This window comes from Pelophylax lessonae, assembly GCF_965119305.1.
Source record: "Pelophylax lessonae genome assembly, chromosome: 7".
NCBI classification, from domain to species: domain Eukaryota; kingdom Metazoa; phylum Chordata; class Amphibia; order Anura; family Ranidae; genus Pelophylax; species Pelophylax lessonae.
This window is the reverse complement of record NC_138774.1, coordinates 151,357,740-151,383,691: the sequence shown is the minus strand read 5'-3', so window position 1 is coordinate 151,383,691 and position 25,952 is coordinate 151,357,740. Positions and strand designations below refer to the sequence as shown.

The following is a 25,952-nucleotide window of genomic DNA, read 5'->3' as shown; positions in this document are numbered from 1 at the left end:
TTGTCACAGAAAGTTGCTCTTTTGGTGGCTATCACCCCTGCGCGCAGGGTTTCTGAACTAGCGGTGCTATCTTGCCGCTCTCCTTATCTGGTAATACACAGGAATAAGGTAGTGTTACGGCCTAAGATGTCGTTTCTTCCTAAGGTGGTTTCAGACTTCTATCTGAATGAAGACCTAGTGCTTCTGTCACTCTGTCCGAAACCTTCATATCCTAAGGAAATTGCCTTGCATTGCTTGGAGGTGGTGTCGGGCGATACAAGTGTATCTGGAGACTGAGTCCTTTTGTAAGTCTGACTCTGTGAATACGGATAGACCCCATAAGGGTCAGGCTGCGTCTGCGGCGACCATCTGGATCAGACAGACGGTGGTGGAGTATTTTCTTAAGGGCAACGTTCCTCCTTTCCGTGTCACGGCTCACTCTACGCGGGGGCGCCGAGTGCCTCTTGGGCTTTCCGCCATCAGGTGTCAGTGATGCAGGTTTGCAAGGCGGTCACTTGGTTGTCTGTACATAAGTTCACCAAATTTTACAGAGTGGATGTGTTAGCATCCTTGGATGAGTCTTTTGGCTGCAAGGTTTTGCAGGCCGCCATTTGAGGAGCAGTCTACTTTTCCTTTTCCTTTACGGTTTTGCTACAATGATGCCAGTTGTTACTTGTTGGGCTCCATGTTCTATAGTTGGCTATGTTAGCCGTGGGAATTGCGTTCTTTTAAGTTTGTCCTTTTCCCACCCCTCAGTGGTTACTGCTTTTGGATGTCCCATCCGTCTATGATTTAAAGCAGCAGCTATGTCCATCGGTGGACGAAAGAGAAAATGGGATTTTTTACTTGCCATAAAATCCATTTCTCTGAGTCCACCTGTGTACATGGCTCCCACCCCTCTTTTCTTTGAAGAGTTGGGTTTTGGTTTTTATTCACTGCCTGCAACTAAACTGAAGATGCAACGGTGAGGCCAGGGGTAATAACCTAGGGACACCACCCCCCTGGGCATGTCAAAGCCTTTGGCTCACCCTGGTCACTCCTAGTGGGAGGGGCTTATTACCCATCCGTCTGATTTTAAAGCAGCAGCTACGTCCATCGGTGGACTCAGAGAAATGGGTTTTACGGTAAGTAAAAAATCCCATTTTTTTTCTCCTGTGCAGAGAACCATGTTCCAACACGGTCATCCACATACCAGAAGTGTAACGTTTGAAAGCTAACTTTGAGTCACCATTGCTTTTTACTGATGCTCTGTCAGAAGTGGGGAACACCAGATGTGGCCATCATAGCCTCTAGATTCAACAAGAAAGTGGTCAATTTTGTGACAAGATTACTGGCAGTAATCTGCTTGCCTATGCGGTGGACGCATTGGCGATTCCTTGGACACTTAAATCTGTAAAAAAAAAAAAAAAAAAACCTACCCAATCCTACCAGATCTGCAATTATCAACTCTAGGCAGATGAGGGAGTCCTCCCCAAAATTCAATGTAATACATTTAGGAACAAATAGATATGGTCTGTATCTTTACCTTGGACCTCCAAAAAAGAAAAATAGGCTTTTTAAAAATTGCATGAAGCATGCATTGTAACTGCACTCAATTTGTTAAAACCACATACAATATCTCAATTACCACTTTGACTCTCATCGGTTTACCCCCCTATGGACCAAACCATATTTTCCCCAGTTATCTTCCAGGATGGCCTAATGAGAGATGGGATCCTCCCACCTAGCACAAGAAACACGATTCACATTCGTTTAAATAGGTGAGAGCCAGAAACCCTCAGTAGTCTGTATTTCCTTGGCCAGACAGGATCACTTCAAGAAAACTTCATGCGGTCAGGCCTCCATACTAGGTGGCAGGGAGCCTCCCAACCCTGGCCTCTCCTTAACTGGGGTAGTGTTCCTGGGGATGGTTAGCTGGGTAACTCGAGCACCCCTGATACCTTTGGTTGGGGGGGGGGGGGGATGGGGGACCCCTTCTCCCAGTTCTTTGTGTCCAATAGGGGGGAGCCACAGTGGATGCTTACCCAGTCCTTGCAGGCATTGCAGAGTCTGTTTTTTCCCAGTGGGCAGCATAGAGCTGGTGTCTACCTTCTTCCCCGCATGGCCGTCAGAGGGAGTGCAGTCACACTCGTGGCGTTGGGAAAGCCGAGGGCACGTCATTTCCGGCCAGTAACCTCCGGGTGGTGCAGCGGAAGTGTCCTTTTAAATATGGGCCGTGGGCATCCCACGCTATCCCAGTATGGAAGTCGGGGGAGAAGAACAGGGGTGCACCATGGACCAGAATCCAGTCCAGGGCCTGCAGAGGTGGACAGGGGCGGCGCTTATTTGGGCGGTGCGCGACAATCCTAAAAACTCCGTGTTGCAATGGAGGTGGCTGTTGCAGAGGAGGTGGATTGGAGGATGCATGCAGACCCTGGCCCTAAGGTAAGCGTGATGTACACTCATCAGTGCTGTTACTTTTACACTGGTGGAGGGGCACTAGGCACTAGTCTCCGGATGTCTTTCTCTCTCATTCGTGGTCTATTTTTGTTGTTGACCTGACTATTTTCTTTACCGCTCAATGTTCACTTGTGCCTTGCAGGGCAAGAGCCGTGAAGAAAAAGGGGGCAGTGCAAGGAGATGTCTCTAAAAATAAATGTGCCTTGTGCCAATAAGACCTGTAATCCACCTGGAAAAAAGTGCTTTGCCAAGACTGCATTGATGCTCTAACCAAAAAAGAAACTAGCTCTATGTTTAAAAAATTGCTAGACACCATGAATAGAGAGATGGTTAAAACTTTCAAGTCGTTTAGATCTTCTCTGCAAGAGCCGAGTCCTTCGGACGCATCTCAACCAAGTACATCATATGCTAGCACAACACCTCAGGCTCATGCATCCACACCAGTCATGGAAGAACATGGGATGCAGGAACAGCTGGAGGACAATTCCAGGGAAGATTCTAGTGCGGAAGAAGGAAGTAAGGGAAGAAAGTCGGGTGCAAAAATTTTTGTTCCCCTCTGATGAGATAGATGATTTATTAAAGATTATGTAGCACCCTTGTCCTAAACAAGGTTGCTGATAAATTTAGCTGTGCTAAGTGGTAGCCTGGCTTATTTGTAGTCTTTATGATCATTGGTTTTTCCTCCTAAGTCTTGTTTAGCTGTGGTTTCTCCCCTTTGTCAATGGGTAGCACTGTTACCTATTGGCATTAGTGTGATGAATTAATAAGTCTAGGTTATGAATATGTGTACTTTTCTCAGCCGATCATACTGATCGCTGAGCATGCTGGGAGAAGGTATTTATTTGGAGGAATTCAGGCGATCTTTGACCTTTCCACCCAGACAGGTGTGTGAGTAATAGCTGCTGCTGGGTAGGCCTGAGGCCTAGCCATGTGCTCAGGGATCTGTATAGGAGAGCCTGCACATTACATTATGGGAGTGTCCTGTGCCCTACCCCTCTTTCCCACATTTTTCCATTTGTGAGAAATAAACTTCTCTCTGTGCAAGCATAAAAGTGACTGGCGCTCATCTTTCGATCTTGCACACCACCCACCATGCCTATTAACCTGCACCCTGAGGAGGAATGTTTGCCCTTCCTGTCTCAGGGGATCACCACCAGGCCTCTGAAGGTTGGGGGGGCGCGCTACATATTGACGCCCAACGTGGGGCTCAACGTTTTTGCTGTTGTCACCCCTAGTAACTGACTGCAACTACACAGGAATTTGGTTTGGCCCCTAGACGGGGGGAGGGGTTTCTGCTCCAACGTGGAGGAGATGAAACCGAGGTTGTGTGCACAGGCATTTTTGATCCATATGCTGAGACACTGCCACAGAGTGAGAAGCATGGCGCATCTTTGAGTCTCTAACCCTGACTTAAGTCTTCATACCGGGCATCGGTCTTGGCCCTGTTGGGCTGAAAGAGGTCATTACCGACACCGGACTGCGTTACATCCCCGTAAATTGGCGCTCTACACAGCGGGAGGCTACGAAGCGATCGCGCTTTTATGTTCAAAGTGTGCAGGACTGGCTACCAATATCCGACCCTGCATCACCTGCAGAAGCTGCGGTGAATCACTACTAGTTAGTCTCGCCGGCCTTACCACCCCGGGTGCTACAGGTGGACTGGGTCAAGTGTGTTGCCACCACTGCTCCAGAACAGGCTCCTGTGGTCACTGCCACTGTTAGTCTGCTGAAATGGCTGCTACTTCCACTACAGTGACTGCTCCAAAACCGGGTGCCTCAGTGACCTGTTGCGGTCGAGGTCGTCGTCTACATTCCTTGCTTGTGGAAACTCCCAGAGAGAAGCCTTCTGAGCTGGGCAAGTCTGATGTGAGTGAGGGCAGTGTGCCTGTTGGGGCAGTAAAACCTGTAGCCTCCATGGGAGGAGAGGCAGGAAAGTCTGCAGTGCATTTTCAAGGCCTAACTTACTCCCGACCAAAGAGTAATCCACAGAGTCAGACTCTGATATCCTGTCTGGGTGAATTTCTGACACTCCTTTGATGGGAGATGTTCTGATGGAGATGTTGAGCAACAGTTTGAGCCTGTAGAGGGAGATGTTCTCTCACCCACCCATACTTCCAGCATTAGGCCTGAGCTGTCTGCATCCACGTCTCCGGGTTTCCTGTCTTGCAAGTTCTCTGGAAGAGAAACAGTGGGCTCACCGTGTTAAAACCACTAATGCTGCTGTGCGAGTGTCCTCTTAATCTTCAAGTACTTCCCAAGTCAGACAGAATAGCAGGTTACTCTGTCAAGTGTGCTCCAGATACTCCAGTACTGCCTGGCTGTGCGGACCCTAAACTTCTGCCAAAATTGTCCAAGTTGCAGCGAGTTGTGATGAAAAAGGTGGTTGAAAAGTATGGATACTTGTACCCAAAGGTGCCAGAGACTCTGGTGGCTGAAATCCAATGCAGACGGGTGCAATGGCTTGATACCGCTATTGGAGACTAACTGAGAATTCCTGCTTACTGTGATGTAAATAAATTGTCACCTAGGTGCGCAGGAAAATACACTAATATCTTTCAAGCATGGGATTATGGTCGTCGCATATACCCGGGCTGTCATTATCAGAAGGCCTAATCCAGGTGATTACATCACTACCATTGGTTCCTCTGAAAAGCCTCAACTACCTGAACCACACTACTACTGGTAATGTCTTATTCCACTGAATCTTGTCTGTCAGCGTGGAACACAGCCATGTTGCTCAGTTTGGCTGTGTTAGTGCCACAGGGAGTTGTCCGTCCCATCTGCTGCTGGATTGTGCTCTTGATGGCAGCAGAAGTGATATACTGGCCTGTTGCTTTGGATTGCCAGTATGCTTGTCATCCATGTGTGAGGAGACTAGTCTCCGCCTCCTGAAGAAAAAAAAAGGCGCTGAGTCATCACGTTCAGGTTCTTAGTGTTGCCTGTTAAACTACAACACTACAGTTTCAACCTTTGCTATGAGCTTGCTTAAGAGAAAGTAATAAGTTGTTACTATCAGGGGTCAGTGTTGGGTTACCCCTAAGTTCAAGAGTAATACTTTGCTGGACTTTGATGTGATAGGGCCAGTGAAAGCCAAGAAAAGTGCCTGTTGGTCTTTGTGATGGGGCCAACAAGAATGTTCACATTAAAGTTTGTGCCTGCTGAACTCTTGGAATACAGAGGCAGTATGAACCTTCAGTTAATCCTCGTGGTGCACTTGCCGGTCAGACAAAATAAGTTTGTGCCCATTGGACTCTGGGGTTAAAGAGACAATGTGATATTCTAGTTAGGTAGTCAGGTAGGCTGTGCTTTGGCCTTGGGGCGAGCTTACATCGGAAACCTATACTTCATGGACTACAAAAATGTTTCATGCAGTAAAATTCCTAATTTCACCATAATATGCTTAGGAAATGTAATGTTTTAGGTATATTGTGTACATATACTTTTCAGAAGGATGTGTCACTCTCAAGGGAGTGGGGCCTCCTTCATAATAATGTTGGCATTTCTATGTACAGTTTGCTAGAAGAGTAAAGTATATTAAGATATGCTAATGTTAGTTTACCTTATACATACTGCGTCTTCCTCGGCTGAGCAGAGACAGTGCCTTAGGCTGGTATGATAACATTGCTTTACACTAACTTAGAGTATAGTATTATTCAAGGATATAATGTAATTTGTCTATTGCATTTTTCATCTTTTTTTCGTGTGAAATGCCACACATTTTTGTAATTTCAAAGTTTATCCTTTCGTTTACCCTTCCCTAGCCACATTTTTGCCAGGACATCCGCTTTCAGGCTTGAGAGCATGGTTTTCTTTCTTTTTTTTTTTTTTTTTTTTTTTGTAGACTCCGAGGACGTCATCTCCTTGGCAGGGGGAGAATGTAGCACCCTTGTCCTAAACAGGGTTTCCAACAGTGGCGGCCGGCTGATAGGGGGCACAGGGGCGCCGCCCCCCCAAAAAAAAAAGAAAAAAAAAAAAATTTGCCCACAAGGGGCGCCCGCCTCATTGGTGCCTATGGGGGGTGGGGTTTTCCACACGCAGAGGCGGCCTTCTGGGGCGTTACTGTAGCGCAGAGCACTGCGCTACACCCACCCCCTTTTGGAGCCCGCTCCATTGGTGCCTATGGGGGGGTGGGGTTTTCCACCTGCAGAGGCGCCGATTGGCGGCCTTCTGGGGCGTAACTGTAGCGCAGAGCACGGCGCTACACCACCCCCCTTTTGTGATGTCTTGGATCATGATTGGTCCAGACTCCAGCCTAGACCAATCATGATTCAGGACATCCATGCTGACCTCGTTGGGGGCGGTGCCGGGGCGTGCATCAGTCACTCACCGTCACCGCCCGGTCAGCTTCCCGCCGCCGCAAGAGAAGAGGAGTCGCGAGGAGGGGAGAAGCCGCCGCCGCCGCCGCTCTGCAAGATCCGATCGAGGAGGGGAGAAGATCCGATCTCCCGTCTTCAGCAGCCCACAGCACAGCAGTCTGTCCGGTCAGGTGAGCCAGCCCAAGAGCAGGTAAGTGACATGACCTGTGACCTGACCTGTGACATGACTGTGACATGACATGACCTGTGACATGACTGTAACATGACCTGTGACCTGACCTGACATGACTGTAACATGACCTGTGACCTGACCTGACATGACTGTAACATGACCTGACATGACTGTAACATGACCTGTGTCATGACCTGTGTCGTGACCTGTGTCGTGACCTGTGTCGTGACCTGTGTCGTGACCTGTGTCGTGACCTGTGTCGTGACCTGTGTCGTGACCTGTGTCGTGACCTGTGACGTGACCTGTGACGTGACTGTGGTCAGGTGGTCACTGTGCATTAATGGAGAAATGCTGGTCAGGTCACTGTGCATAGGTGGGGGGAAATGCTGGTCAGGTCACTGTGCATAGGATGGAGGACATGCTGGTCAGGTCACTGTGCATAGGATGGAGGACATGCTGGTCAGGTCACTGTGCATAGGATGGGGACATGCTGGTCCGGTCACTGTGCATGGATGGGGACATGCTGGTCAGGTGGTCACTGTGCATTGATGGGGACATGCTGGTCAGGTGGTCACTGCGCATTGATGGGGACATGCTGGTCAGGTGGTCACTGCGCATTGATGGGGACATGCTGGTCAGGTGGTCACTGCGCATTGATGGGGACATGCTGGTCACGTGGTCACTGTGCATGGATGGGGTACATGCTGGTCAGGTGGTCACTGTGCATGGATGGGGGACATGCTGGTCAGGTCACTGTGCATTGATGGGGGACATGCTGGTCAGGTCACTGTGCATTGATGGGGGACATGCTGGTCAGGTCACTGTGCATTGATGGGGGACATGCTGGTCAATCTTGAACCAACTTAATGATTAAGTCACGCAATTTTTTTACAGCGTTTTTTTGCCGCAAAGCAATACCTATTATTATATTTTTTTTTTGCGCCCCCCCCCCCCCCCAAAATTTTGAGCACCAGCCGCCACTGGTTGCCAATAAATTTAGCTGTGCTAGGTGGTAGCTAGCCTGTCTAATTTGTAGTCTTTATGATCATTGGATTTTCCTCCTAAGCCTGGTTTAGCTGTGGTTTCTCCCTTTTTGTCAATAGGTGGTACTGTTACCTTTGGCAGTAGTGTGGTAAATTGCAGTAAATCTAGGTTATGAATATGTATACTATTCTCAGGCAATCATGCTGGTTCGCTAAGCATGCTGGGAGAAGGTATTTGGAGGAAGTTGGGTGATCTTTGTCCTTTCCAGACTCCTGTGTGGGTGTGTAAGGAGCAGCTGCTGCTGGGTAGGCCTGAAGCCTGAGGCCTAGCCATGTGCTCAGGGCTCTGTATGGGAGAGCCTGCACATTACCTGGAAGCATGAAGGAAAGGATGGAGACCTGAGATGAAGTACCAGAGGGGACTCTGCCATGAACTGGGGAACAATGGAGAGCCTGGGAAAGCATCAAGATGGAATCATTCAGAGAGTTCCTGCACCTTCCTTGAGTTGAATAAGGTTGTTATAGGAGGCAGTTAATGCTACAAAGTGCAGATTGCTTGTTTCAGCTTAAAGGCTCTTTTTCTGTACCGCGGTCTACCTTTTCTACATTTTTGTCAAATCTGCTGTATTTGACTAAGGCTGTCTTGTGCCCTACGCCTCTCTCCCACATTTTTCCTGTTGTGAGAAATAAACTTTTGTTCGATCATAAGAGACTGGCGTCCACCTTTCTTTCTTATACACCACCCACCATGCCTAGTAACCTGCACCCTGAGGTGGAATGTCGGCCCTCCCTGGTCTATGCTACAATTATGTACGGTACTATGGAGTTAGAAGAAAAAGAGCCAAAGTTTGTCAGTACATGATAAACGCTATGCAGGTTTGCTATCAAAACAGGCAAGAACATTCCCTGTACACGCTGCTTTGAAAGATACCATACTGCAGGAATGGAGCGAGCCTGGAAAGAGTCTTTCTCCCCAGATATTTGAAAAGGTTTACTTTTTAAGGAGGACGATGCGGCATTATGAGAAAAATGTGCAACGCTGGGTGCAGCACTGTCCAAAGTGGCCAGAAAATCAGACCTATCTTTGAGGATGCAGGCTTGCTTAAAGAAGCCATGGATAGAAAGGCAGAAGGTAATTTAAAAAGGCATGGGATGCAGGTGCTGCTAACTTTCAACCGCCCTTTGTGTCCACCTGTGTAGCCTGGACATTGGTTCTTTGAAGCAGTTGAAGATCCTCTTAGAACAAGACACCTCTAAAGAGGAGATTTCGGACTCCCTCCTCAAAAAGGCCATGGCTTATATTGCAGACTCTTCTGCCTCCTTGTGCACAGAGGAAGGGGTTTTATGGACATGTGTAACACATCAAAGGTAGGCAACTGGTTAAACTCAATTAAAATCGCATACTTAGGTAGGACGCCAAAGTAAGGTGAAACAACCACCCAGTCACCACCTAGTCACTAGTGTAATAAATGTGGTATTCTTTATATATTGTAAAGGGGGCCACCTGTAATTACCAGCTATATGTATGTTGGGTGCTGAAAATTTCAATTGGATTGAACTTTCCCTCATGTGTCAGTAGTAGTAGTAGTAGTAGTAGTAACCACTTCTGGACCGGAAGGATTTGCCCCCTTAATGACCAGGACATTTTTTGCGATTCGGCACTGCGTTACTTTAACGGACAATTGCGCGGTCGTGCAAAGCTGTACCTAAATAAAAATGAATGTCCTTTTTTTTTTATTGGATTTTTTTTTTTTGTGCTATAAAACTAAAACAAAAATATGGTAAAACAGGAAAACACAGCACTTGCAAAATTGAGTGCCTAAAATAACCAAATATATAATGAAGTTCACAAAATAAGTGCAAATTTCCAGTGCATAAATATAAATTGAAATACTGATAATTAAAAAATATGAAGTGTCTGAAAAAAACTGATGGTAAAGTCCACAAAATTAGGAAAGTTCAAATTACATGTGCACAAAAAGTACCAAATATAACCATAAAATAGAAATGCTGGTGAATAAATGCAAAATGCAATAAAAAGTGCTCCTGTGCAGGTGTTAGGGTGCTCCTAGAATAATCACTGGTGCCAGGTGACTTGAACCCCTTCAGAAACCCCACTCACCAGAAAGGGTGGACCCTTATTAGGGGTCAAAACCGCTTGTGTTTAGAGGGATCCTCCAATCTGTTTTCCTAGCTGGTTGGAGATTATAGCATGTCAAATCCTCTCCTTGGTTAAAGATATAATATGCTGGACAATATCCCTTCAATGTGGTGGCCCTGGGCAGCTCCAAAAACAATGGATTCCAAAATAGTGAAGCCGTTTATATATTTTTTGGCGTTTAATAAAATATTTAACTCACAAAAGCTGGTTGTAAAAGCAGAAAAAAAAGATCACAGATGGTTCCGGGAACGCCGCGTGCGTTCCACAGAGAACCAGGAAGTGACGTCAGAAGGTCCCGCACCGGAAATACGTTGACACGTTTCGCCCTCCCACTTGGGCGTTATCAAAGACATCATTTCCGGCAAGCGGCCATGAATTTATACTGTATTAAGGATACACCTCATATCCGTTGTCACTCACAAAGCTTTCGAACGGCAATAACATTAAGCTATGGCTAGGTGTCATCTAATGTCTGGTATTATATATATATATATATATATATATATATATATATATATATATATATATATATATATATATATATATATATATATATATATATATATATATATATATGTATCCGGCCTCACTTCCTGTTTACAATTTTCAACAAAATAGTTAACATTTTATTCTCTCGTTAACTGTAGAATTATTACATATACCTATATATCCATACATTTTTTAAATAGGTTCCCAAAAAATTATACTAAATAAAATAACCTCAATTCATATAAATTTAACCCCAATATGGATAAAACAAAAAATGTATATACAACGTGTAATTTCCCCTCAACAGGAATACACAAAGAAATATGATCTATAAAACATATTTAATAGAAGATTTTATATATATATATATATATATATATATATATATATATATATATATGATTAAAATTAAATGGGACTATAAATAAAAATACAAATACAGGAATGTATCGTGTAACGTTTACCATTTTTGTCCAAGTCTTTATTTGGTGAACAGCAGCTGCATTAGACCCATTTTTATTTAATCATATTTTTATTTATTCTATTCTATGATGATAATATCTATCATCATATTATACTTATTTAGCGCGGGTTTAAATATACATATCCTAAACCAAAATATAGCGCCAGTTCTGGAAAAAAAATCATTTTTCACATTCTGTTTTTATAACATTCCCAAAAAAAATTAAAATTTTCTCAGATCGCCTTTCAGGACAGCACCTGGAGAGAGCGCAGCTCCACCCAATCCACAGGAAACACTGCAAATAAAAACTCCTCCTCTTCCACCATGCCTCAGTCATTTGTGTTTCCTCCGCCATGGTGGAAGCATTGCAGGAGCTATGTGGAAGGGCTGCACTCTCTCCAGGGGGAGAGAAGGATTTGTTGCCCAGTTTTTGTTTGCTGTTTCAGCATGGAGACCATCCCAGCTCCCCTCCCTGGAGTGTCAAAGGGGGTATGCTCCGGAGCCTCTCACCTCGTTCGCTCAGGGGAGCTGAAACCCATCGGAGGATCCGGTCCGGGCGTCAGAGGTCCGCGCTTCGGCCGGTCGGCGGGCGGGGAGCCGCTTTTGGCATTCGAATCTCCCGCACTTTCGGACTCTGATCCCGGGGACGCGCGGCGTCACTTCCGGTGGACGGGACTTCCGGTGGGGGCGTGGCGGCGTTTGCTCCAACCGCAATACACGCAGGGGTCAGAGGCAGGTCACGAGGTCGGCGCTTCCGCTTCCGGTCCACAGAGGAGGACGCGGGAAGCGGTATTTAAATGGAGAGATCTGCCAGCAAGCTGCGCTTTTCAACAACATGGAGGAAAAGTCTGCAGCGACGGTGGAAGCAGGCACCGCCAGCGCCGGCCAAGCTCAGGTAGGAGAGGTGCAGTGGTGCCTCTTTTTTCTTTACTGTGTGAGCTTTTATTGTGGGGTTTCTTCCTTCCTCCTTTGGAGCCTGCCCTGTAGACTGAGTAACTATTCCCAGTCTAACAGGATATATATGCATCTGGGAGTCTTTTCTTCTGATCCTTTTTGGTGTGGGTCACGATTTTCTCCCTTGCAAGAAATCACTAGGTGGTGGTTTTCTTTTATAGTGGTTATTGGGCTTTCATGATGGCTTTTTCTTTACTAGGTTAAAGCCACAGTGAAGACAAGAGCCCCAGCATCAAGGAAATGCCCTTCATGCAAGAATCCACTCAGAGATTCCTGGGTGAAGCCACTTTGTAAAGCATGTATTGCTGACCTTGTGAAGGAAGAGTCTAGTCAGCAGAATAATGAATTCATATCTTCATTTAAAGAACTCACAGACACCTTGTCCTCAGTTCGTTCCCTGTTATCCAGGACGCCACAAGTTCTATCAGATTCCCAACAAACGGGTGGTACATCTTCCCAGCCGTCTACTTCTAAGTCTGCAGTGTCAAGCGATTCAGAAGATGAGGGGGAGAGTGCTCTCTGTTCCATCAGGGATTCAGAGGAGGAAGAGAAGGAAGAGGTGGCTAGTTCTTCCAGATACAAATTATCCTTGGAAGAGGTTGATGAGTTGCTGAAAGCGATTTACACCACGTTGGAAATCGCAGAAGAAAAGGTGCAAGTTTCACTTCATGACAGAATGTACCAGGGCCTTGAACAGACAAAGCGCAGGGTTTTTCCTGTTCATAAAGTCCTTACGGAATCTATTGAAAAAGAGTGGAAGGACCCAGAGAGGGCCCCTTTTTTCTCTAAATCCCTAAGAAGGAGATTTCCGTTTGAAGAGGATACGGCGCACCTATGGAACAAGAAGCCCAGAGTGGATGCTGCTTTTTCTCAGGTGTCTCGCCGCACGGATTTGGCGTTCGAGGACATGGGTGTTCTGAAAGACGCCATGGATAAAAGGGCAGATTCTCTCCTTAAAAAGGCTTGGGATTCCTCTACGTCCAGCCTTAAGCCGGCCATGGCCTCCACGGTGGTAGCCAGAAATCTTGAGTGCTGGCTCGAACAACTTAAAGGGCATGTGGAGGCTGGAACAGCAAGGAAAGATCTCCTGGATTCATTTCCGCTGCTCCTAAAGGCAGTAAAATATATGGCCGATGCTTCTGCTGAGTCTATCAAAATGTCTGCCAGGTCAGCAGCCCTCGTCAACTCTGCCAGGAGGGCGGTCTGGTTGAAAACCTGGACAGGTGATTCAGCTTCTAAGGTGAAACTCTGTGGTTTACCTTTTGCCGGTGACTTGCTTTTCGGGCCTGAATTGGAAGCAATTCTTGACAGAACGGCGGATAAGAAGAAGGCCTTTCCGTCAAAAAAGAAATCGCCTCCTAAGAAGAGATTTCGTTCTGTTCAACAAACCAACAGAGGTCGTGAACAAGATCAGAGATCAAGATGGACCTCCCATAAAGGCAAAGGGAAAGGTGGAGTCCTCTTTAGACCACCTGACCAGGCCAATAAAAGCAAGTGACAACAGTCTTCCAGTGGGAGGAAGGCTGTTATGGTTCCTCCCACGTTGGGAAGAGGTATCCGCAAGCCCCTTTGTAAAGAATATAGTGGCTCAAGGATACAAACTGGAGTTTTCGGAGACACCTCCAAGCAGATTCCATGTTACTCCCCTTCCAAGGGATCCGGAAGAGGCTTCCTCAATGATGTCTCTTTTACAAGAGCTGATTCAACAGGAAGTGATTATCCAAGTCCCCGAGGGGCAACAAGGCCGTGGGTTTTATTCTCAGATCTTTCTAGTGAAAAAACCCTCAGGCAAGTACCGAATGATCCTAAATTTGAAAATCCTAAACAGATCAATTCGGTACAAGCACTTCAGGATGGACACCATTTATTCAGTGACCAAACTGTTGTCCCCAAACTGTTTCATGGCATCCTTGGATCTGAGGGACGCTTACCTGCACATCCCAATAAATCAGGAGTGCCAGAAATTCCTAAGGCTGGCGGTCAATCTCGGGGAATCGGTCTGGCATCTGCAGTTCAGGGCCCTCCCCTTTGGCCTCTCATCTTCTCCAAGGGTGTTTACCAAGGTAATGGCGGATGCCCTAGAGCCATTAAGGCTGAGGGGTATTTCAATTGTCCCTTACCTGGACGATCTGCTAATTTTTGCAGAGTCCAAGAGCCAGACGTTGGTACACCTTCAGGAGACTCAGGACCACCTAGAGAGTCTGGGGTGGCTCATGAATTTGGAGAAATCCAGCTTGATTCCATCTCAGCAGATAAAATTTCTGGGATACAGAATAGATTCGGTCCTCCAGAAGGTGTTTCTACCTCAAGAAAAGATCGAGAAGACTCAGAACGCAGTTGCTCGATTACAAACCAATCATCAGGTTACTGTCAGGTCGGCCATGGCAGCTTTGGGCTTGCTCACAGCCGCTATCCCTGCAGTGCAGTGGGCAAGACTGCATTCCCGTCTTCTCCAGAGAGACATTCTGCAGAGTTGGTCATACCCGGAACATCTGGAGAAATCCATCAGAATCTCCACGAAAGCAAAGAGATCTCTGTGGTGGTGGAGGAATTCCAGAAATCTGGAAGAAGGTCTGCAATGGACTTTCCAGACGAACAAACGTCTGACGACGGATGCCAGTTCGTGGGGTTGGGGAGCCCACCTGGAAGGCCGGACGATGCAAGGGACATGGTCCAAAGCAGAGTCCAGGAAATCATCCAACTGGCGGGAGTTGAAAGCCATCCTTTTGGGTCTTTGGTCCTTTCAACAGACAGTCAGGGGCCATCATGTGCAAGTTCTGTCGGACAACATGACAGCAGTGGCCTACGTGTCAAAGCAAGGAGGCACAAGAAGCAGACAGCTATCAGATCTGGCAATACAGCTACTCTCCTGGGCGGAGAAAAATCTAGCCTCTCTGACAGCGGTGCATCTGAAGGGGTCACAAAACCTTCTAGCAGATCTGCTGAGCAGGAAAAAGGTGTTGGAATCAGAATGGAGTCTGAATCAAGAAGTATTCATGCAGATCGTGGAAGTCTGGGGTCTTCCCCAAATAGATTTGTTCGCTTGTCAACAGAACAACAAAGTCCAAAGATTCTTTTCCCTACACAGGGAGGATCAGGACTGGGGCTTGGATGCTCTAGCCCATCCATGGGACTTCCGTTTGTCTTACGCGTTCCCTCCATTCCAACTGATTCCGTTGGTTCTCAAAAAGTTCAGGGAAGAAAAGACCAACTTGATTCTGATTACACCTTACTGGCCAAAGAGACCTTGGTTCGCCCTCCTGCTGAATCTTGCCTCAGAACCTCCCTGGAAACTTCCGTACAGGAGAGATCTTTTGACACAGGGGAACCTAGTGTACCCAGAACTGGACCGCTTACAACTGACAGCGTGGTTACTGAAGAAGACATCTTGAGAGCCAGAGGCCTGTCAGAAAAAGTTATCTCCACCCTTCTCTCCAGCAGGAAGAAGGTGACTAGGGATATTTACTTGAAAGTCTGGAGAAAATACAACTTTTGGTGTTCCAGCAAAAATTTTGAATTAAAAAATTTAATTTCAGTGCTTGAGTTCCTCCATGAGGGAATGGAGAAAGGACTAGCAGCAAGTACTTTAAAGACGCAAGTAGCGGCTCTTTCAGTTTTTTTCGAAAAGACTTTGTCCCAAGAGACTCTAATCATTCGTTTTTACAAGGCATTAGCCCGCAACAGGCCAATAGCCCTTAAAGTATTTCCCAAATGGGATTTGACCATTGTGTTACAAGGTTTGACTAAGTTTCCTTTTGAACCTTTAAAAGAGGCTTCCCTGAAGAATTTAATTTTGAAGACTATCTTTTTGATAGCAATAACCTCGGCCAGGAGGATCAGTGAGATCCAGGCCCTCTCAATTTCAGACCCTTTTTTGACAATTTTTGCAGATCGAGTAGTCCTAAGAACGGACCCAGCCTTTCTTCCAAAGATTGCTTCATCTTTTCATAGATCACAAGAAATTGTCTTACCAACTTTCTCCTCAACTCCTAGTAATACTCGGGAAGAATCCTTTCATACCTTGGATGTGAGGAGATGCTTACTTCAGTTCCTCCTGGTAACTAAGGAATTTAGAAAGACAAATGCATTATTTGTCATCTTCTCAGGGTCCCGTATAGGAGAAAAAGCATCAAAGAGCACTTTAGGCAAATGGCTCAGATGGGCAATTGAACAGGCTTATGTAGCTCAAGGAGAAGAACCTCCAGAAGGCATCTTGGCGCATTCTACAAGGTCTGTGGCAACCTCATGGGCTGAAAGGGCCGGTGCTTCGCCTGATCAAATCTGCAAGGCAGCTACCTGGTCCAGCTATTCAACCTTTATTAGACATTACAGGTTGGACTTGTTGTCAGCTCAGGATCAAGCCTTTGGCAGAAAAGTTCTGCAGGCAGTGGTCCCACCCTAAGTGTAAGTTACTCGCTTATCCTCTCCAGGTGCTGTCCTGAAAGGCGATCTGAGAAAACCTTAGTTACTTACCGGTGACGGTATTTCTAAGAGCCTTTCAGGACAGCAGCAGCTACCCCCCCTTGGTTTTGTTTATAATATAATTTGTAAATGTTTAACCTGTGGTAGTTTGTTTTCCAGCATGTCGGAGGCTACTATATGACTGAGGCATGGTGGAAGAGGAGGAGTTTTTATTTGCAGTGTTTCCTGTGGATTGGGTGGAGCTGCGCTCTCTCCAGGTGCTGTCCTGAAAGGCTCTTAGAAATACCGTCACCGGTAAGTAACTAAGGTTTTTTTAAGTTTGTCTGCTACATATTTTTGGTAAAAAAAAAATTGCAATAAGCGTATTTTGATTGGTTTGTGTAAAAGTTATGGCGTCTGGTTTGTGTAAAAGTTATGGCGTCTAACTATAGGAAAGATTTAGGTCATTTTTATTTATTTTTTTGCTAGTAATGGTGGTCTGCGATTTTTAGCAGGACTGCAACCTTGCGGCAGACAGATCGGACCCCTAACTGACATTTTTGACACTTTTGGGGGACCAGTGACATTACTACAGTAATCAGTGCTAAAATAATAATGCCATTGGCAGGGAAGGGGTTAACCCAAGGGCGATCAAAGGGTTAAATGTACCTAGGGGCGTGTTTCTAACTGTATGGGGGTTGGGCTTGTGAAATGATCAGAGACCTGTGATCCTATATAGAAGGATCACAGGAGCTCTGTGATCATTCCAGAGAGAACAGTCAGCTGTGTTTACAACAGTTGACCGTTCTTCTCTCACAGCAGGGAGCGATCACGGGTGGCAGGCGGCAATCGGCGCTGCCTTCCCCATGCATCGAAGTCCCTGCTGCTGAGTGGGGGCGGGAGCGTGCCACTGGCGGCACGCGCTCGTCTCCTAGCTGCAGGCGCGCCACCGTTGTATACCTACGGCGGTTTGGGCAGGAGGGCCAGCCTGCCGCAGTATTTCTGCGGCGGGCGGTCCAAAAGCGGTTAATATATTGCTCCTTGTTGGGTACAGTTCTGACCATGTGTAGGTTTAAATACTGGTCTGTCCATACGATTTCCATACGATTTCTGAGAGCAAAGCACTCCAGTTAAGCCTGTGGTCCAGAAAAGATAATGAATTTGGTGCTTCTATATGATTCCAAAATCTCATGACCGCTAGTTGATTGTAATCCCATGGTCTCCCAATCGCATCCCTCTTTTATGAAATCTGTGGTCCAGAGGAGACAATGTAGATTGTGTATGGATTCAAAATATTGTGTAAAATGGCTTTCCTCTCATGGAAGGCAGTTGGTATGCTGATGGTACATAACTCCAAGCAGTCCAATTGTCTCCCTCACACAGATATATCCTACAGTGTAGGAATGCTGGTTTTTACAGAGTCCCTTGAAAATGGAATCCACTGGACTTCAGACCATAGAAAGTGAATTATTTAATTCCTTTATCTAGAGGAGGAAACGAGAACCATATAGAGCATTTCAACACTCTTCTCTCTAGCATCTAGCCACCTCCCTCGCACAGACACCCATATAATTGAAATAAGAGCTATACGAGTTCTTGTCAGACGAGGGTCACCAAAGTCCACAAACATGTACAACCAAGTAAACCATGATATCTTCCTTTAGGGCAGGGCTTCCCAAACTTTTTTGGGTCGAGACCCAATTCAGAATACAGTTATTTTTTGGGACCCACTTGCTTGTAATTGAATATTGCAAAGTGCTACAGAATTTGTTGGTGCTATATAAATGCAAATAATAATAGTAATGCATATTTTAAAGGGAGGGGGATGTTAAAATTAAAAATACCAATTTACTACTTTTCTATTTATTATTGAATACACTTGCGGTAGTGAGGGGTCATAAACCTGTGGCATATAAGCGGAGTTGTAAGTAATCAGCACCCTCATAGACAGTATAAGGCAGGCAGAGGACAGAAATCGACCACCCCAGGACAGTGATCTGCAGGTTATATGGCACTCGCCCTCCTTTCTCTCCCAGCGGTCCACAGTGAAGGTAAAGCCCCTGTTTACCCTCTCCAGGGCCCAGCACACCTCACCCAGAGTCTCCATGATGAGGAGCTCTATGCTGGTCTTGGTGTCCTAGCTCTTATCCTTCAGATTCCCTACTTGCGTCACAGAAGCTGCCATGAACTCCTTACACCGCTGGGCCACCTGGTCCTCCTATGACACAGAGGCCCGCAATAGCTAAGAGAATCTCGACACCACCACTGCCACCAGAAGGACCGAGGAGCTGGCTCTGCACCCCATGAACATATCCTAAATAACAGCCTAGATACATACTCACTGATGCAAGTATCCTCCTCGCTGGAAATGCAGACCAGCCTCCGTAAACTGCGTGGGCGGGGTCCTGAATATATCACAATTTGACTGTTCTGGCTCTCTGTAATTTGCATGGGCTCACAGCACAATTTATGTGGGCCCACTCTCGGTGATCTCTGGCTCAGTGTGACCCACTCAAATGCAGCTCGCGACCCACCAGTGGGTCCCGACCCACAGTTTGGGAACTCCTGCTTTAGGGTATCCAGTCCTAACCCACACGTGAAGTCAAGGGTTTAGCATGGTCTCCCCAGCAGATGGATCCAGCGTCAAGCATAGGCATGAGGGTAAAAGTCCCAACAGAAGCCTCAGGCAGTCCTTTGCCCCATATAGCAAGACCAGTTGTGCTGTCTGTTTTTCAAATGTATACTTAACAATTTAGTCAGGATTGTCTTTTGCTGGTATCCGGTGGATAGGTGAGACTGGTTTTTGCAATGCCTGACCAGTTTCGCCTGCTCAAACCAGCTGCATCAGTGACCCTTGGTTGTATAGGTATTGGTAAACCTCATATGACAAGAACTCTTTTCTAGCTCTCATTTCAATTACACTGAACAAAATTATAAATGCAACACTTTTTTGTGTTTGCCCCCATTTTTCATGAGCTCTACTCAAAGATCTAAGACTTTTTTTCGATGTACACAAAAGGCCTATTTCTCTCAAATATTATTCACAAATCTGTTAGTGAGCATTTCTCCTTTCCCGAGATAATCCATCCACCTCACAGATGTGGCATATCAAGGTGCTGGTTAGACGACATGATTATTGCACAGGTGTGCCTTAGGCTGGCAACAATAAAAGGCCACTCTAAAATGTGTGGTGTTATCACACAGCACAATGCCACAGATGTTGCAAGTTTTGAGGGAGCGTGCAATTGGCATGCTGACTGCAGGAATGTCCACCAGAGCTGTTACCCATGAATTGAATGTTCATTTCTCTACCATAAGCCATCTACAACGGTGTTTCAGAGAATTTGGCAGTGCATCCAACCGGCCTCACAACCGCAGAACACGTGTAACCACACCAGCCCAGGACCTTCACCCCGAAGAGCATCTGAGACCAGCCACCCAGACAGCTGCTGCAACAATCTGTTTGCATAACCAAAGAATTTCTGCACAAACTGTCAAACAGTCTCGGCGAAGCTCATCTGCATGCTCATCGTCCTCATCAGGGTCTCGATCTGACTGCAGTTCGTCATTGTAAATGAATTGAGTGGGCATATGCTCACATTCGATGGTGTCTGGCACTTTGGAGAGGTGTTCTCTTCATGGCTGAATCCCGGGTTTCACTGTACAGGGCAGATGGCAGACAGCGTGTATGGCGTCATGTGGGTGAGCGGTTTGCTGATGTCAACATTGTGGATCAAGTGGCCCAAGGTGGCGGTGGGGTTATGTTATGGACAGTGAACATGGGTGCATTTTATTGCTGGCATTTTGAATGCACTGAGATACCATGATGAGATCCTGATGCCCATTGTTGTGCCATTCATCCACGACCATCACCTCATGTTGCAGCATAATGCACAGCCCCATGTTGCAAGGATCTGTACACAATACCTGGAAGCTGAAAACATCCCAGTTCTTGCATGGGCAGCATACTCACCAGAAAGGGGTAGGAGAAGAAAAGCAGCGCCACCTCAGTGTAGATTAAAAGGTTATTTATTTACATAAAAACAACGTAGTAACTCACACAGAGGAAATCGTTGATCAGCAAATGGTGATGGTTCATCTGCAACACTGCAGGGATGTTAGGGAAGTACACTGTGGCGGCCGTGGTCCTGGCTGTGCCGGTGGAGTCCGACACTTCCTTTGGTTCTGGCAATGTTCAGCATCCAGGCTTACATCCAATAGTGGCAGAAGGGTGCTCGCATTCGGAGCATGCATGCTCCTTCCTCAGGCGATGGAATGTACTTGACTCTTTCACTGGCACAGGTCGAACGTTGTGTATATGTACCTGTCTTGTTTTTTCCAAATAGAAGCGACCTTTTGTTGCTGTGAAATCTCTGGTACCTATTCAACTGTAGTCCAGTTCCATGATCCTGCATACCTCCTAAAAAGACTACCTACAGCCACAGTCAAGACTTTTTTCATAAGATCGAATGTACTTGACTCTTTCACTGGCGCAGGTCGAACGTTGTGTATAAGCATACTCTCCAGACATGTCACCCATTGAGCATGTTTGGGATGCACTGGATCGGCGTATACGACAGTGTGTTCCAGGTCCTGCCAATATCCAGCAACTTCGCACTGCCATTAAAGATGAGTGGACCAACATTCCACAGGCCACAATCAACAACCTGATCAACTCTATGCAAAAGGAAATGTGTTGCACTGCGTGAGGCACACCATGTACTGACTGTTTTTCGGACCCCCCCCCCCCCCCATAGAGTAAAACTGCACATTTTTAGAGTAGCCTTTATTGTGGCCAGCCTAAGGAACACCTGTGCAATAATCCTGCTGTCTAACCAGCATCTTGATATATAACACACCTGTGAGGTGGATGGAGGATTATCCCGGCAAAGGAGAAAGGCTCACTAATACAGATTTAGACAGGCTCACTAATACAGATTTAGACAGATGTGTGAACAATATTTGAGAGAAATAATCCTTTTGTGTACATAGAAAGTCTTCGATCTTTGAGTTCATCTCATGAAAATCGGGGGCAAAAACAAATGTTGCGTTTTTATAATTTTGTTAAGTGTATATAGTTGTCTGTGCGAGGGAGGTGGCTAGATGCTATATAGCAAAGAAATTGTTGAAATATTATGATTCTCATTTCCTCCTCTAAACCACAGAACTTGAATAATTCACATCTATCGTCTGAAGTCCAGTGGATTCTATTTTCAAGGGACTCTATAAAAACCAGCGTAACTACACTGTAGGATTTATCTGTGTGAGGGAGACAATTGGACTGTTTGGAGTTATGTACCATCAGCATACTAACTGCCTTCCATGAGAGGAAAGCCATTTTACACAATTTTGAATCCATACACAATCTACATTGTTTCATCTGGACCACAGATTTCATAAGAGGGATGCAATTGGGAGACCTTGGTATTAAAATCAACTAGTGGTCATGAGCGACATGTGATCTTGGAATCATACAGTGGTGATTGAACGTTTGGGCACCCCAGGTAAAAATTTGTATTAATATGCATAAAGAAGCCAAGGAAAGATGGAAAAATCTCAAAGGCATCAAATTACAGATTAGAAATTCCTATAATATGTCAACAAAAGTTAGATTTTATTTCCATCAGTTACACTTTCAAAATAACAGAAAACAAAAAAATGGTGTCTGCAAAAGTTTGGGCACCCTGCAGAGTTAATATTTTGTACTGCCCCCTTTGGCAAGTATCACAGCTTGTAAACGCTTTTTGTAGCCAGCCAAGAGTCTTTCAATCCTTGTTTGATGTATCTTTGCCCATTCTTCCTTACAAAAGTCTTCCATTTCTTTGAGATTTCTGGGCTGTCTGTCACGCACTGCTCCTTTAAGGTCTATCCATAGATTTTCAATTATGTTGAGGTCAGGAGATTGTGAAGGCCATGGCAAAACCTTCAGTTTATGCCTCTTGATGTAATCCCCCGTGGATTTTGAGGTGTGTTTAGGATTATTATCCATTATCCTCTTTTAACTTCAGCTTTTTCACAGATGGCATCAAGTTACCATCCAAAAGTTGCTGAAATTTTATTGAATCCATTTTTCCTTCTATTCGTGAGATGTTCCCTGTGCCACTGGCTGCAATACAACCCCAAAGCATGATTGATCCACCCCCATGCTAACAGTTGGACAGAGGTTCTTTTCATTAAATTCTGTGCCCCTTCTCCAAATGTACCTTTGCTCATTCCGGCCAAAAAGTTCAATTTTAACCTCGTCGGTCCACAGAACTGGTTTCCAAAATGCATCAGGCTTGTCTATATGTTCATTTGCAAAGTTCAAACGCTGATTTTTGTGGTGAGGACGTAGAAGAGGTTTTCTTCTGATGACTCTTCCATGAAGACCATATTTGTACAAGTATCTTTTATAGTGGAATTGTGTACCAACACTCCAGTGTCTGCCAGATCTTTCTGGAGGGATCGTGCAGTCAAACGTGGGTTTTGAATTGTTTTTCTCACAATCCTGCAAGCTGTTCTGTCTATTTTTCTTGGTCTTCCAGAACTTTCTTCCACTGTTCCTGATGACTGCCATTTCTTAATTACCTTCCAAACAGAGGATATTGACATCTGAAAATGCTTTGTCATCTTCTTATAGCCTTCTCCAGCTTTGTGAGCGTCAACTATTTTCAGTTTTCTAGGCAACTGCTTAGAAGATCCCATGGTGCTGATTGTTGGGACAAGGTCTGATGAGTCTGGGCATTTAAAACCTTTGAGATTGACATCATCTGGTCTTCCCAGACGATGATTGAGAACAATCCATGAGACTGGCAGGTCTCAGCCTTGCAAAGGGGGCAGTGCATGCTATAAATTCTGCAGGGTGCCCAAACTTTTGCAGATGACATTTTTTTGTTTTCTGTCATTTTGAAAGTGTCAATGATGGAAATAAAATCTAACTTTTGACATATTATAAGAATGTCTAATCTGTAATTTGATGCCTTTTGGAGATTTTTCCATCTTTCCTTGGCTTCTTTATGCACATTAATACAAATTTTTACCTGGGGTGCCCAAACTTTCACTCCCCACTGTAAGCATCATATGCCTAACAAGGAGCAAGATATCAATACTATTTTACACATGAGGAACCAAATCCAAGCCACCTTTACAATAATTAAAAAAAGAATACCACATTCATTACACTAGGTGGTGACTGGGTGGTTATTCAGTTTGCTTTTTTTTTTTTTAACGTTTTTGTTGTCCCATATATGTGATTTCATTTGAGTTTAATAAAGATACTGTGTATGATCTTAACCAATTGAGTGCCGTTGTGATACATTCTTCATGCGTTTTCAAATGTTTTTGAAACCCGTTTATTTGAAGGCCCTGGGGGAAAAGTAGAGCCCATATCCATTTTTTTTATTTCCATGATGGTTTGTAATATACTCTTCGGTCTGGTGTATGCCTTCCCTTCAGTGAAGTTTCTCACTTGACTGCTCTGCAGGGTGGAGGATGCGGGAGGGAATCACTCCAAATTGTCCCAGGAGACCTTAGTACAGGAATTTCTGGCTCAAAGCGAGAAATATACTACTTGTAAGAGCTACTATCTTACTTGGGAAGTTTTTTTTTTTTCTTGGCTGGTGTGAAATCAAGCATTTTGATGTTAAGGAATATTTTGTTCAGGTTCCAGCCTACCTCTAGTCTGACCCAGACCAGCATCTTGCTGTTAGCACTGTAAAGGGACAGGTTCCAAAGACCTTTGGCTTTGCACGTTTTTTTTTTCTTTTTTTCACCTCAATGTTTTGGTTCCTTTTGACCATCATTTTGTGTGCTATATTGCCCACCCCTGAGTTTAATTCTCGGTGACATCCCATGGTCTAGGACTAAAGATCCTGTGTCTGGTACTGTACAATTTTTAAAAATGGAAATTGTGACTTTCCTGTTCCATATCGTAGAGTGAAGTACAGCAGGACACGGGTCCTTCCCCTCTGTTCTTTTTCTCATTATTGCTTGCTACAAAACTGTTATGAGGGCGCACTCTGGGTCGTTACCAGCTAAGGTTTTGCCAATGTCCAGTCAGCTGAAGGTATTGACTTTTAACCTATGAACTTTGACTACAGATCCTGTGTCTTTTTATTTACTCCAAGATATGGAATTTACAAGTAGGTTTTTTTTTTAAAAAAATCAAATTTTTTTTTTGTTGAACGTTATTGTTTTTATTGTAATCTGTGTCTTCTTTTATTTGTTTTTTTCATTCGTTTTTCCAAAACTACCTTAAAGTAACTTTGCATAAAAAGTTAATATAATGTACCTGTATTTAAATTTCTCTAGGAAAACCGAGGTGGTGGGACAGGGCCCTTTGAACTCTCTGCATCTTTATGCAGTAGATGTGACTAACCTCTTTATAGTATGTTGTGGACAAATCCTGAAAATCCTTTATGTTCAAATCTCTAAAGGGTTTTATCAAATAGATCGTCAGTTTGATCTTCAAATTTCTGTTTCAGTGGGGTGCTTATTGAAGTGGATGTCACTGCCATCATAGAATTTTCTGCGCTAATTATGGAAATTGCCGTAACTGAATAAGAATGTATGAAACAGGGCAATGATGAAAAGTGGAGGAAACTGAATAAACATTTGTGAAGCCCAGTAAAGACTTATTGTATGAAGCCAACAGAAACTGCATTGATTGATTGGTTTTAAAATTTGGGTAGCATATGCATTACAAAACCAAATGTGGTCTTTGACTACCCCATTAACTGTGAGTGTGCAGAATGTTTTGAGGAGAAAGTCCACAGAAAAAAAAATTCCTGATAATACTAGGAAATGTTTTAAATTTATGAAGACTAAATGGTATTGCGTAGCCATATGTTAAAAGCTAATAAATGGGCACGTAATGCAACTGTCCTTTTTTACATATGTAAAGTAATTTTCTGAAATAAGGTGGTCACTAACTCAAAAGTTCTTAGGGTTTTCGTTTTGATGACTTCTATTTTTTAACGACTTTTTTTTTTGAGAACTTAAGGCAATATTTTATTTTTTTACTATCTGTGTCCTAATATGGAGATTTCTCATTTCCTGTCCCCAACAGAAAGTGAAAGGAAATCCATCCAAAGTGAGTTATACCTGGTAGTTACTGGGGTCACAAAAACTAGTGTCACCATTTAAGATGTTCCCTCTATTCCTACTATAACTATTCACTTTATTTTTTTATTTTGCTTTTTGTGATAGGGTAAAGCTGCTCATGGGCCATGCACTGATATATTTTCATCAGATTCAATAATGCCAAGAGAAACTTGGTGGATAGAACTTGTAAATACTTTAGTACTTAATTTGTTTAACACTTGATCCCTTTTTATTTATTTTTTAAATGCATGACATTTACCGATTTGAAAAAATTATACACTAGTTTGTTTAAGAAAAAAAAATCCATCCTGCTTCAAATTTTTTTTTTTTTTTTTGTCACTAGTCTAAAAGGAAAGTATATTTGACCCCACTATCTATTAAAAAAATCTAACAAACGTTCTGAAAACAAGCGCTTTTAAAGCAGTCTTCTAGAGTATGGCAGCTTCTAATCTCCCTGACAGGGACACAGACTGCAAGAAAAACGCGTCCACGCTACAAAAAAAAATTATTCTGT

General features: G+C 44.6%; 2 protein-coding genes across 2 annotated transcripts in view; both read left to right on the top strand.

Annotated features, from left to right (window-relative positions):
* LOC309559816 (UDP-N-acetylglucosamine transferase subunit ALG13-like) overlaps nt 1-25,952 on the top strand; it is a gene marked incomplete at both ends in the record, with an annotated part of 487,662 nt that overhangs the window by 83,282 nt on the left and 378,428 nt on the right. The gene's annotated exons all lie outside the window — the stretch shown is intronic.
* LOC309559817 (lamina-associated polypeptide 2, isoforms alpha/zeta-like) lies at nt 12,633-25,480 on the top strand (the record flags this gene model as incomplete). Its single annotated transcript, XM_082263252.1, has 2 exons — nt 12,633-13,353; nt 25,404-25,480. 2 exons carry the CDS (start codon nt 12,633-12,635, stop codon nt 25,478-25,480), a joined length of 798 nt encoding a protein of 265 aa, XP_082119378.1.